A 14,202-nucleotide genomic window follows, 5' to 3' on the forward strand; every position below is an offset into this window, starting at 1 on the left:
CTTGGAAGGTAGAAACATGGAACCAGATGAAATCTTGGATTTATACCAAGGATTGAAGAGTATCAGAAACGATAAATACAGGGAAAATATGAAAGACTTATTTCCTTCTTGAAAACATGTCTTTAAGAAAGCAGAATGACGCCACATCAGGCGTATAGGAGGTATGCAGGAGAAACGAGATGGGCAGAGCAGGCCCCGAAGGAAGCGACGCCGAGCATGAGGGCAGCTGCAGAGCTCAAGGGAAAGCTGAGCCTGTTCTCCATATTCTTTCCCAAGTTCCGCTCTGCCCGTGACTTGGTCTCCCCAGGTCCTCCCATGACCCCCACCCCCATACTGATGTCACCCAGAATTTTTTCCTGTGATCTCTACCCACCCCTGCCTGTACTCACTTGCCCCAGCTCCCACCTCTGGGTCCACCTTGCCACCCACTTCCCTTTACCCCCTTTTCTGAGAGCCACTCATTTTATAGACCTTGTTGGCCATTTTTCATTCAACAGTTTAAATAATATTTCCAGTTTCAAAACTTGAATACTTTTCTACCATTCCTGAGGTTGATAAAAGTTTTCCCATAGGTTAAATTTAATTTGGGACTATAAATATTTGTATTACATCCTTTTAAACAGGTTTTCACCATTTTTTTTGAAGATTTACTTATTTTAGGGAGAAAGAGAGAGTGAGAGCATGAGTGGGAGGGGCAGAGGGAGAGGGAGAGAGAATCACAAGCAGACTCCATGCTGAGTGCAGAGTCTGACCATGTGGGGCTTGATCCCAGGACCCTGAGATCACCACCTGAGCTAAAACCAAGAGTCAGAGGCTTAACCGACGGCACCACCCAAGTGCCCCAGGCTTTCACCAGTTTTATGTAGTTATCCTGGACCAGGGCTTCTAAACTTGAATTGTTTACAAATCACCTGGGTTCAATGTCAATTCTGATTCAGGAGGTCTGACATAGGGCCTGAGTTCTGCATTTCTTTTTTTTTTTTTTTTTTTTTTTTTTAAAGATTTTATTTATTTATTTGAGAGAGAGAATGAGAGAGAGAGCACATGAGAGGGGGGAGGGTCAGAGGCAGAAGCAGGCTCCCCGCCAAGCAGGGAGCCCGATGCGGGACTCGATCCCAGGACTCCAGGATCATGACCTGAGCCGAAGGCAGTCGCTTAACCAACTGAGCCACCCAGGTGCCCCTGAGTTCTGCATTTCTAAAAAACTCCAGGGTGATGCACAGACTGCTGGTCCTCAGGTGACATTTTGGTAGGAATGTCTTAGACTCTTTTTTTCCTCCCCATCCCCTATGTGATCTTGATTTTGATAATTAACCCAAATTAATTTAAAATGCAGCTGGCTTTGGTAAATGGCTACATGGTTGAACTAAAAGTATTATGCAAAATAACTAGTTTCATTAAAATACATTTAATTATGTCCACTTGCAAAATATCTATGATAGGATTTCTTTGCTCAAAGGGCCAGACAGGGTTTTCTTTCTCTTTGGGAAAGCCATTACGTAGTTCTGCTAAAAAAAACCTACCAAATCTGTTTTGACGCTTTCTCAGGTCACCATCCCTTTAAGGGACCAGCCCTGTTGGTGGAGCTGGAATCTGAGGGAGGAGAATACTCATCTCCTCAGGAAGGAAAAACATCTTCTCTTGAATGGAAAAGAAAAAAACATGAGGGCCCAAGATACGCAACTGCCTTTTAGGCTCTTCTCTTTCAGAAGAGAGCAAACTGGTTTCTCCTTGGGAGGACAGCAGAAAGAGCTGGGAGAACAGGAGCTAATGTAAATCGTGGACATTGGGGGGGCTATGATGTGTCAATGTGGGTTCATCAACTGCACCAATGTGTCCCTCTGGCAGGGGGAGGGGGCTGTTGATAATATGGGAGGCTGTGTGTGCGTGGGGGCAGGAGGTATATGAGAAATCCTTACACCTTCCTTTCAGTTTTGCTGTAAACCTAAAACCACGCTTAAAAAAAAAAAAAAAAAGATAGGGCACTAAGAACAATTGGAACCTTCTCTCTGATAACCTGTAAATCAGGAGTTAACTCTGGGAAGCTGGATGGCTACATGCAAGGCCCAGGGCTAGAAATGGCTATCCAAAGGGGAGAATTCAAAGGTTTCTTTGTAAAATAGAATAGAAAAAAAAAAAAGCAAAGTTAGATGAAACAGATAAATGATGCTACCAAGTTTTTATGTTTCTTTAAAGTCCAATCTAAATTTTTATTATTTTTGCCCCTTCAAACATGAATGACTTAAAAAGGTAAAAATAATAACTTGACAGTGCAAAAGGCTGGCAGACAGCACCTCATCCGAGTGTTCCGGGCTAACATCCCCTAACAGTGTGCGCCAAGGGGGCACGTCACCTTCATGTCTTCCTGCCTAAAATGCAAAACCTCTAGCTAATCACGAGAAAACAGACACGCTCTAGCGGAGGACATTCCAGAGAATGTCCAGGGCTCCTCAAAAGTGCCACAGTCATCAAAGACAAAGGAAAACTGAGGCGCTGTCACAGAATGAAGGCGACAAGTGCAAAGTGGTTCTGGATTTGAGGCTGGAAAGGGGACATGAGCGGGAAATCTGATGAAATCTGAGTGAAATCCACAGTTCTGTTGATGAGATTGTGCCCACGTAAATTTCTTAATTTTGATCACTGTACTCTGGTAAGGCAAGATGTGAGCACCAGGGAAAGCAGGGTGAAGACTGAACAGGATCTTGCCGTGCTATTTTTGCAGCCTTACTGTAAATCTAACATTATTTCCCCAAATTTTTCAATTATAAAAATTATCACTTATTATAATTAGAACTTAAAGGCTGGTTGCTACTTAGCATTTTCACTTTAGTGTGAGTATATATTTTTGTAAAGATATAGTAATAGAAGCATGTGCAAATACCCTTTTGGCTTACCTGTACCTAAAGCTATGGGTGCCACAATCACAGCCTGCTGACACCCCCAACTGTTGGCAGCCGCCCTAGAAGGCTGGCCTTACAAACCCAAATGGAAAGGCAGAGGCGTTTAAAAAAAGCAACAACCTCATCAAGCTCTGGGAAACTGATCCTGAGGAATTGAGTGTGTGTGTAAAACATCACTTCATGTAATTCCTATAGACACTTGCTTTCAAGAACGATGAAATGAACAAAGAACAAAATGAAAGCTTTACTTACAGAATCAAGAAAAACTAAGCTCTAGAAAGATTAAACAATCCATGGCATCATGATGAGATCTCCATGGCTCTGATAATTAATTTTCCCTAGCTTGGGACTGAATCAATCTCTTTTGGAAAGAGCATGAACATTCCCCTGTATGGTGAATAGGACTCAGCTGATTAATATAGGCATTCACTCCATCTCTGTGCAGTAAATCCATTAGAACCCAGGAGTATGGCCTGGCTTCCAGGCAAAAAGAGCCTAAAAGAATTCCTGATTGAAGTTAAAAAACAAGTCTTGCCCTGTATCTGCCCCAAAGTTCATTCTCAAGATTAACTGCATATTTGTCAAGCCATGTTTCAACTCCTGTTGCATGAAAGAAGTACTTGTTTGAAGAGTTTACCCGAGCTAAGAACTATAAAGCATTATATATTGCACAAACGAGTGTGATTATTAGAAGTTTTATTATTCCTTTTAGGACATACTGTGTAATATGTTAAAGGAATTCTAACACTTTCATTTAAAAGCCCTGATCCTTTTTAATCAGTGGGCAATATTTTCTACCTTTATATGGCTTTCTAATCTTACAAAGTGAATTCGTTGTTCTAATAAAAAACCTGCAATGACATTATATATCCCTTTTCCGTTTTCACCAAAGTAACTTTTTTTCAAAAAAGAGCGGAGGAAAAAGCAGGAAACATATTATGACATGAACTTAAGTCTGCGAATTTCCTCTGGGGTCTACAAGGGCCGGGATAATCTCCTATGGAGGAAGCACTTTTTTTTAACCACTCTGCGCAGCAGATGGCTTTGGGATAGGTAGGAGGGGGCACTTGAGTTCTCGGCAACAGACTCACAAAGCAAACGCCATGAATATCACATTCAGCTGCATGGCCGTGGCATTCACAGGGTTGACAAATTCCTCCAAAGAGTATTCCATCCACGCGGTAATAGCCAGGGAGGCAGGACTGCAAGAGAGGGACAGGTGACACATGCGGGGGAAGGCAACCTTGTACATCATGCAAATCATCTTCTTGTCAATAGGTTAGGAACATCAAGTGCTCCAATTTCCATAATTAGAGAAACATACTTCTTTTCCCCCCCAAACTTCTTTATTGAGGTATCATTCACATGTCATAAAATGCACCCATTTTAAGGATACAGTTCACTGATTTTTTAGTAAACTTACCGAATTGTGCAACATCGCCATAATCCAGTTCCTCATTTTTTTTTAAAGATTTATTTGAGAGAGAGAGCATGCACAAGCAGGGGGAGGGGCAGAAGGAGAGGGAAAGAATCCCAAGCAGACTCCCTGCTGAGCTTGGAGACCTAAATGGGGCTCGATCTCATGACCTGAGCCGAAATCAAAAGTCAGATACCCAACTGACTGAGCCACCCAGGCCCCCTTCCTCATTTCTTTTTATAGGTAGAAACACGCACACCAAAACCTAGTGGCGATACAATGGGTCAGCATCCACCTTCACGGTACCTGCCGCAATATTATTAGAAATCATGTAACACTCAGCCACTTAACCAGTGTTTCAATCAAGAGGACATTTTCCTCTCAACCTGATTTTGTTTTCTTTTGGGTAAGAGTCACTAAACACCACCATCAAAGTGCTCAAGGGAGGTCTGTATCAAACTGCATCAGGTGAATTGAGCAAACATTACAGGCGTGCTTTCGTGGTATTCATGGATGCTGTCCCCTGCCTGGGAGGAGCAGGGGGCCATCCCAGACAGTCATTCACGTCATTCTCAAGATGACCCTGAGAACCACTCTCTCTATTTTATAGCCATGGAATATGGAACATGGAGCAGTTAGACCCCGTGCCCACTGTGCCAATGGAAAGATTCAAAGTCGGGGAGACACACCTCCCAGACCTGTGGCCACGGGGCTCCTTGGGGCTGCACCAGACATAAAACGTGTTTCGAGTGCAGACTGGTGAGTGATTATTTGGGAGGCCAGCATACTCCCATGGGGCCATGGGAGGAGGGGCGTGGATCTGGTTTTTACTCTTGTAAAAAATATTAAAATTGCATTTTCATTATTTGAATAATATATACATGCATTCATTCACACTGACCTTGTGAAAGTCCCCTTAACATCTCCATGTACCACGTTCCCGTCAAGGACAATGGGCCAGTCTACAGATGGGCACTGAGGGGGAGCTGCCTGGGGGTCTGTGTGGTGGCCACAGGGCTCTCAAGAATTCCAGTCCCCACCTATAGCTGCCTGATTCCTTATGTCAGCTCCTAATGAAAGAATGAGTTCTTCTGGCTGATAAAAACACTTAAAATTATGTGTTAAGCTTCGTGTGCTTCCTTGAGCGATCATCCCCTGCACATCAGCGCATTTTCCTCTGAACCCAGTGGACCTGGAGTCCTCCAGCAGCACCTGCTCACTGCTGCCTCCTCCTGGTCTAGCTAGCCTGGGCTTCTACTTTATCTGCCAGCCAGCCCACTCCCACATCCCACATACTATGAGGTAGCCTTAAGGTCATTTATCCGGTAAGCACACAGGACTTAGATCCTACAGATACTTCCTTGGCCTAAAAATACATGTCTTAGATCTAAAAAAAAAGTTCATGGGGTCATAAAAGAAACAACCCTGTAAAATATTTAAAATAGAAATAGAAATATTTAATTAAAAATCTACATCATGAAGCACAGGCCAACTTTATTAACTGCAAAGTGTACAATTGATAAAGATTCGTAAAAACAAATCATAAGTTAATGGCCCAAAACTCACAGTCAATGACAAGTCAGTCTTAAACACGGGAGAGGCAGGACCGTGTGGTGGTTAATGGTGCACGTGATGCTTGGAACCTGATATAACTACTTCCTAGCTCTTTCCTACAGAAAGAGGTTAGGATCGTGCCAAATAACATAGAAAGTCCTCAGCAGGAGAGAGTTATTATCAATATTCATGTCCAAATAATTTCAAAATATATTTCAGAAAATTTTTTTAGTGACAGGTTACTTCTACTGGTGATCGTAAGCACATTCTCACACACTTCATTGTGAAGTAGAGGTCACCCAAGTTAACCTAGCTGGGGGCCATAAAAAGTCTCAAAACGGGCCTGGCTTTCTAGGTGGCACGCTGGTGATTTGTAAATGTCCAGATACAATCAAGTTCAACCCTCCTTAGAAATGCAAACTATGGCATGGGCAGTGCAACTTTCTGGTTGACTAAGGCAAGAGGGTAGACTGAAATCAGGCCACTTCCACGTGTCCCAGGACTCCCCTGGAAGAGGCACCAGATTGCCTTAAACATTGTGACTTCCAATATTCCTAAAGCTGCCCAAAGTCTGAGCCAAATGTTAGGTTTCTAAAGTTAAAATTCAAGTGCGGGTTATTGTATCACCTTTAATGTGCTTTTTTTCTCCTTAGGAAAGAACAAAAGGAGATAGGAAGGGAAGAAGAGGAGCCTTACCTCACAGGAGAGCCCTCCGTAGCCTTGGGGACATTCGCAGTGCTCCACCTCGGTGGCCAGTGCCAGGTCTATAACATTAGGGCTGGCTGTATCCAAAGAGACAGAATCCAACCTACCAATAGACAGGAGTCATCCCGTGACTCAGATGCCTACCTGCAAATGACAGCTAACATCTTGATGAAGGTGGATTCTTAAAGTTTCCTTCAAACAAAAAGGTGATGTGACTTTTGTAAGTTACTACAGATTTTCCCACCAATATGATTTCTGAAAGCTGTCAGTATTCTCTGGAAGGCCTTTGCAACATTTGGTGCAAAGAAGAGTAGTCGCCCAGACAGCTGTGGGAAGGGTCTGATGTTGCCCAGTCTGAGTTGAAACACTTCTGAAAAACTAACCCATTCAATCATCCTATCTCAAATACAGAGATTGTTCTTAAATATATAATTCTGTGTTTGCTTTAGGCCAACGTGCATGCGTAGCCGTAGCCTGGCATTGCCAGAAATTGACCTTCTGGAAGTAATAACATGACCGAGGATGGGAACATTAGCTTAAATAGACAGGAAAATCTAAGACCATTAACAACAGGAGGGTAAAAACAAGACACAAGGTGGTCCAGACAATTGTGAACTTGTCAGGCATTTCTCAGAAAATCACCCTGAAAGTTTCTGATCCTGATGTCAAGATGATCTCCTACTGAGGCACACTTGTCATGGACCACTGTTCTTACATCGTCACTAAAATTATAGTAATAAAAATATTTTTTAAGGCAGCCAGTTCCATTAGTTGTACCCTTAAAATAATCAAGGAAAATATATTACACTGAAAATACATCATTATTAATAGATGAAGACGAGATTGAGGACCCTTCCCATGAGCTTTCCCTCTCTTTCAAGACACACCTGTAAAGAGCCATTTTTGCAGAATTGTAGTTGGCTCTAATCAAGAGATGTGTCACGTTGGCAAGGACAGTCATCAGCTGGTCGCGATCTATCTCCCTTTTGTTATTAAAATCTCGAAAGTTCTCCGGCACAAGTCTGACCACGTTCAAGTACTCTTCATGTGGTTGTAATGCCAGGCCCTCAGCCTGGGTGCTTAAAGTGAGTCCATTTCCCTAATATTTAAACCAAGAGGAAATACATTTGTAATTCAACTTCACGATCAAAAAATAAAAGCAAATTTCTCTTCAGCAACGTGGCTTTTCATTTGTGCTTAGGTTCTCAGGGCAAACATGTAATCGTATCTATAACTCTTGGTTCGGAATGATCGGAGGAGAGCTGTTTCCTTGTATTCCCCTCAGAGGGATTCAGAGAATAAATCTAAAGCCTGGGTCCTGTGCTGGGATCTCAGAAGAGAAACAGCATGTATGCGCCCATAGCTTTCCTCAAAGCAATGAATCTGACACCCCTCATCTTTAACTGAAGAGCAAAGGTAGAAAAGTATATAAAGATACCTCTAGCTTTCCACAAAATTGCCATTCCCAAAAATGCTTTATGTCACCCCGATCCCACTTGCCACAGGCTGGATGGGGGGTGCACATCATTAAAGGTGCTGGGAGAAAGGGACGTCTGGGTGGCTCAGTCTGCCCTCGGCTCAGGTCATGATCCCAGGGTCCTGGGATCCAATCCCATGTTGGGTTCCCTGCTCAGCAGGGAGCCTGCTTCTCCCTCTCCTTTTGCCCTTCCCTCCACCCTCCACTTGTTCTCTCTCTCTCTCAAATAAATAAGTAAAATCTTTAAAGAAAAATAAAAAATAAAGGTACCAGGAGAGGGGGCAGACACTGCAGACTAGAACCTGAGGTGGTTTCTTACCTTTGGGAAAATTTCCAGCGAGGCTGAGCTGGGTCTTTGAGTGATGGGGGCAGAGGGGAGTGAGGGTACCGTGGCTGAGGACAAAAATGGGAACCCATCTTCCGTCCCCACGCTGCCAAGCACTACTGGCTAAGCATTCATGTGGGTGGCAACGTGGCAGGAGGAGACAGAGGGACTCAAAGGGCTGACAGGGTACTTCCAACGTCAGAGCAAACCCGTCTCCCTTCTCAATGTGAAAAGATGGGTCAGCTTTGGGGATCGAGGGAAGAGCCCCATGTGCTGTCCTGAGGCAATTCCAGGAATGGGCCCAAAGAGAATTGTCACCAGTCTTGGTGGTGCCTGGATGAGGCAAAGCCTTGCTCAATGGCCACCTGGCCCTGTGCTCCCCGCTACTATGGCCTCCCTTACCACTTGGAGTCATGAACTGTCCCCCAGAGAAGCCCTTCTGCTCTATAGCAAAGCAATGTGAAAGCAACTACCTTAATGATAACATCAGCGTAAGACATGAGGTCCCCGTCCACCATCTCCACGGGAACATGGTAAGACACCGTGTACTTGAGGAAGCCACCAAACGCAGTCAGCTGAAAGAGGTAAGCGAGAGTGAACACGGAGGGCACATGACCACAGCCCCTCTGTAAGAGGAAGTGGTGGCCAGGATCCGTCGGGAAACAACCCGGCTGCAAGGTGTCCGAGTGGCCACGGTACAGAAGGGAGTCCACAGCAAGGCAGTGAAAAGAAAGCATATTATACGAATATGTTGTTTAACCAATATTACCAAAATGCAGGATGTGATTTAAATGTACAGAAGAAAGATGTGCTCCTTCTTAAAGAAAGCCCAAGGTGAACGAGCATCAACTTCTGTGAGTCACATAGGAGACGTGTATTTCACTTAATTTTTTAGGATTTAGGAGTCAGATCCATGATGATAATCCCAACATTCTGATCTCCTTGCACCGCTTGTAGAAGAACAATAAGGAACAGGACTCATCGGCTAAAAGATGGACTAAAGGTTTTTCCTCCTGGTCGTATCCTTTAATACAAAATGGAGATGTTCTTTGTGACAGGTGTGTGACACAATATCAGGTTCAGAATCCAGTCTTTGCACCCGAAAATTAGAAGAGTGATCTTAACGGGAAAAAAAAGATCATTGACCTTTGGTGATACGACCACATTATAAAGAGAGCACATCTTCTAGGATTATAATTTGATGGGAAAAAAAATCGTTTTCAAAATAAACACTACTTAAACCTAAGTCTAAATAAAATAAGTTGTAAAATTAAAATACAGCCAATAAGTGAAATAGAAACTTCCCAAGCTATAAGACCTGCACTACGATGAAACATAGACCATTACTTCAAAACAAACCAAATGCACAGGGAAGGTAAGCACGGAGCTTGAGCCACTGAGATAGATTCTACGGAGTATATTTTCAGATCATCAGAATCTGGAGAGAAGTGGCAATATCGGGGGCGCCTGGGTGGCTCACTCAGGTAAACTAACCTTTGAACCAAACTGCCTTTAGTTTAGGTCATGATTCTGGGGTCCTGCGATGGAGCCCCATATGGGGCTCCCTGCTCAGCGGGGAGTCTGTTTCTCTCTCTCTGTCTGCCCCCTCCCCCCGCTCGTGCTCTCTCTCCCTCCCTCCCTCTCTGTCTCAAAGAAAAAAAAAAAGAAAAAAAAAAGAAGTGGCATGATTGGTAAGGAAGAAGGGGACAATGGCAGGTTAAATCATATTAACCAAATTTCCCCTTGGTAGAATCACCACTTTGCATTTTCTTAAAATGGGAAGTATTCTATCTTTGCTAAATGCGAATGTTAGGTGAGAAAGAGTCTGTCTTGATAATGAAACTGGCAGGACACCAGCCCCAATGCCCAGTCTGTCCCGCCCAAGTTCCTTCTGCACCAGGCTCTCCACTGAGCCCTGGGGCTAAGGAAAGTACAGGGCTAACTAAACAAAGCAGGAATTTGCCCAACACTTCACAGAGGCCCAAGTGATCCAGGAACGCAGAGGAAAGTGGAGAGCCTGTCATGGGAGGAGGGGACAAGACTTCCTACAGCAGCCTGCCTATGACCAACGTGGCCAAGAACAAAGTTCATAGTCTAATGATGTAATAAAGTCACCCAAGGCTAAGCAAGACCATGTGAGTCAGGTGTAAGTAAATGCTGTATAATTATCTGTCAAACCCTCGAGTGACCCTGAGACGACTTAAATTGCCAACAAGAAGTTCTTTCCTAATGTGCTCTGAGATCTTTGCCCAAGATGTCACTTCTGGCGATGGCCCTACCTTATTTCCAAGGTAGGCCTCCGGGGCCAACCAATAATACTTGGAAGTCAGCCTCTGCAGGACCACCGTGTTGTTGATGCTAATCCGATGATGCCCACCCAGTGCATCTTGCTGAGACAGGATCTTGCTTGGACTGATCAGGTCGGTGACCAGCCACCCAGACATATCTTTCACCTTAAAAAAAGATTCAGAATTTCAGAATATGAAATTGAAGTCCCCTGAGATTTCACCCAGGCCAGTACTAATATCCCTACAATGAAGAAACAGACCCAGAGAGCTTAGCTAAGGACAGAACACCGTGGGGTTAACACACTGTGGCCACAGAACCACACGACTCATGACCCTTCTACTTGTCAAAGGATCAAGAAAATCTGAGAATGAGTCAAACACTCTCCAGATCCCCAGATCAATTATAAGCAAGTTGGCGAGCAAAACTGTGACAGGCACAGATAATATATTTTAGATTAAAAAAAAAAATAGCAAGGATCTTAATAGATGCATTGAACAGCTTTACCAAAAAGCTGAAAAATGTATAAAAATAACCTCCAGATCCTATCCTCCTGATTTATCATTTACAAAGAGATGACAAGCCATCACCCCAGCATGGTAGCCACAGGGATTCACCTTCATTCTTAGGTACTGATTGGGATTCCCACTCCCTCCCCAATGTTGCTCCCACTCCTCACCAACCTGCCAGGGAGGGAGGGAGGGAGGGAAAGGAGAGTCAGGGACTAGCAACCCCCCTACCCTGAATACAGCTTTCCCAAGATGGCCATGGGGAGGCCAGGTGGTTACCACGGATGAGCCCTGTGCCCTGCCATCCTCCCTAACCTCGAGCCATTACACTGTCCTCCCAGGCACCATTTGGCATCCCCCTAGGACTCCTCATTCCCAAAACAACTGAGGAATCAGTTGTCTGCCCTCATAATCCCTATGTCACCTGTTGTTATTCCTACCCTCACCAGGTTCTCTGAGCTAGAAAATTCTGCATGAACCCATGTCCTGGCCTGAGACCAGTGTGGAGCAGTGGGTCCCAGAACTCACCTCTGACCCCACAACCAGATGCATTTCCCCACAGAAGAAATTGAGACATGATACATTCTACAGTATCATAACATCCTATTATTTGGATAGGGAAATATATGTAGGAACAAACACATGACCAAGAAAGAAACTTCTGTGATACTTCAGTAGCCGGCTGCCTCTGATCAATGCCAATGTCATTCCAAACTGCCGGGAGTGGTGGTACAGGGAAAGGCAGCCCCCTTGCTTTAGAACACAGCTCCCAGAGAGCTCCTTTGAGGTGGCACGTGTCTTAAATCCGGACTCGGGGAAGGTACCCGCACCTGACTGATGGACCAAGAAAGGCTGTCACAGACGTCAGAAACGCCAAAGCAGAAGCACTCTGAGCAGCCCTCGGGGTTTCTCTCCTTCAAGTTATAGAATCCTGGCTTGCAGAGGTCACAATTGTCTCCCTCAACATTTTCCTGCATGGAGTAGAGAAAAGATTTGAAACCAGTGTGTCTAGATAGATAGAATAAAGTGACGTTAACAAGAAAGGTGTTTGGTGATCCAGAGAAACAGGTAAATAAATAGATACTCTGAGGAGACGTAAAGCCTCATGAAGTCATTATTTCCAAAACAGATATTTTGAAATTATGACCACTTAATTTTGTAGGCAAAAATGAGGGTCAGGATCCTAGAGCTCGGTCATTTATATTGAAATGACTTTTTTCATATTGTTTTGTTTGAAACCTTCCATTTTTGCTGATCTTTCGAGAATTTTAAAACCCGAGGAGGGCTATATAATTGTTTGTCTTATTAATAAATGCTCAAGATTATTTTCAGTCACTTACAAAATGTGCTCAAGACTCTGCTTACATGGGAAGAAGCACAGAAGATATAATGGGAAGTCCCATAAATTATGGTTATCATGGGGAAATGGATATTAATATCAGATAGCAAAAAACCCCCACCTCCGTGGTACCCAATGACTGTGTTTTTTATCATTGTCCAATTTCTTTTTAAGAGAAATCCAAAATAACATATCTGCCTTATTTGACATTTTTACAAATTTAGTATTTACCTGGTTCTCCTCTAAACATTAGGCTGGAACAGAATGTCAGAAGAGATAATGGCCCAGGCCTAAGAAATGCAGTATTTGGTTTCATCTTGGAAGTCACAGAAATACCTCCAGAATAGATGGCCATTGCCCAGAAGGCACCAAAAAAGCAAACTGGGTGCCCATCTAAGGCCAAGGACATAGACTATGACATAATGTCATGCTTCTCAGGAAGGTATAGGGAAGCAGAGTTCTATTTAAACCTTGCTGCTTTGCTCAAGAACTGATCACCTTAACCTATGGAATGTGTTGCTTTCTTAGGATACCTCAAAAGAAACTCAGGGTCATCTTTAACCCCCACGCATACCTTACAGAGACAAGGCTCTGAGCATGGGTCCTCGTTCACACTCCCAGCCCGACTGCACTCACAGCGGACGCAGGCTGGGTAAGCCTTGTAACCAAATTGGCAGCGATCACATTTTTCTCCTGCGTAGCCTTCCTTGCATGGACATTGACCTGGCCACTTCCCTGGGAAGAAAAGGATGGCAATGGCCCAACAGGAGCGTAAAAAGGTTAAAGCAGGGGTTGGCAAACTATTTCTGCAAAGGGCCAGAGACGAAATATTTCAAGCTTTTTGGCGAAAGGATCTCTGTTGCAATTACTCAACTTTGCCCTAAGTGCTTGGGAGCAGGCAACAGATGGGCATAGCTCTGTTCCAATACAACTTTACTTACAAAAACTGGTGGTTTGCCAGATAATGGCCCATGGACCACAGTTTGTCAACCCTTAGTTTAAAAAAAGAAAACAGAGATGAAAAACAGAGTCTGGTGGGAATGTCAAATTGTACCATGACTTTGGAAAACAGTTTGGCACTTTTTCAAAATATGCAACATAGAGTTACTCTATGACCCAGCAATTCCACTCCTAATCATTTATCTAAGAACAATGAAAACATACATCCACAAAAAAGTTAGACATGAATGTTTGTAGCAGCATTATTCATAATAACCAAAAAGTGGAAACAAATGAAATACTCATGAACTGATGGATGGCTATATAAAATGTGGTACATACATACGATAGAGTAGTATTCAGAAAAGAAAAAGAAAAAAAAAAGGACCAAAGTACTAATGGAGGCTACAGCATGGATAAACCTTGAAAACATGATGCTAAGTAAAAGAAGCCAGTCTCAAAAGACCATACATTGTATGGTTCTGTTTATATGAAATGTCCAGAATGAGCAAATCTGTGGAGAGAAAGATCAGTGGTTGCCTAGGGCTGGGGCGGAGGGCATGGAGGGAAGTGGGGAGTGATTACCAACAGGGAAGGGGTTTCTTTATGGGGTAATGAAAATGGTATATAGTGGGCTGTGTTGATGGTTGCACCCACAAATATACCAAAAAAACACTGAATCATACACTTTAAACTGGTGAATTGTATGGTAGTGAACTGTATCACAAAATAAAGCTGTTGTTGGTTTGTT

At 43.6% G+C, this 14,202-nt stretch overlaps 1 protein-coding gene across 1 annotated transcript in view; it reads right to left on the reverse strand.

The window, feature by feature from the left end:
* The window catches only part of LAMA1 (laminin subunit alpha 1), a 138,106-nt gene that overhangs the window by 83,909 nt on the left and 39,995 nt on the right, over window positions 1–14,202 (reverse strand). Inside the window, 7 exon segments of the mRNA XM_021686201.1 lie at window positions 3,992–4,102; window positions 6,568–6,679; window positions 7,464–7,675; window positions 8,852–8,953; window positions 10,658–10,831; window positions 12,004–12,144; window positions 13,087–13,247. Coding sequence (XP_021541876.1) covers window positions 3,992–4,102; window positions 6,568–6,679; window positions 7,464–7,675; window positions 8,852–8,953; window positions 10,658–10,831; window positions 12,004–12,144; window positions 13,087–13,247 — 1,013 coding nt within the window.

Source organism: Neomonachus schauinslandi, chromosome 14 (assembly GCF_002201575.2).
Source record: "Neomonachus schauinslandi chromosome 14, ASM220157v2, whole genome shotgun sequence".
In the NCBI taxonomy this organism is placed as follows: Eukaryota; Metazoa; Chordata; class Mammalia; order Carnivora; family Phocidae; genus Neomonachus; species Neomonachus schauinslandi.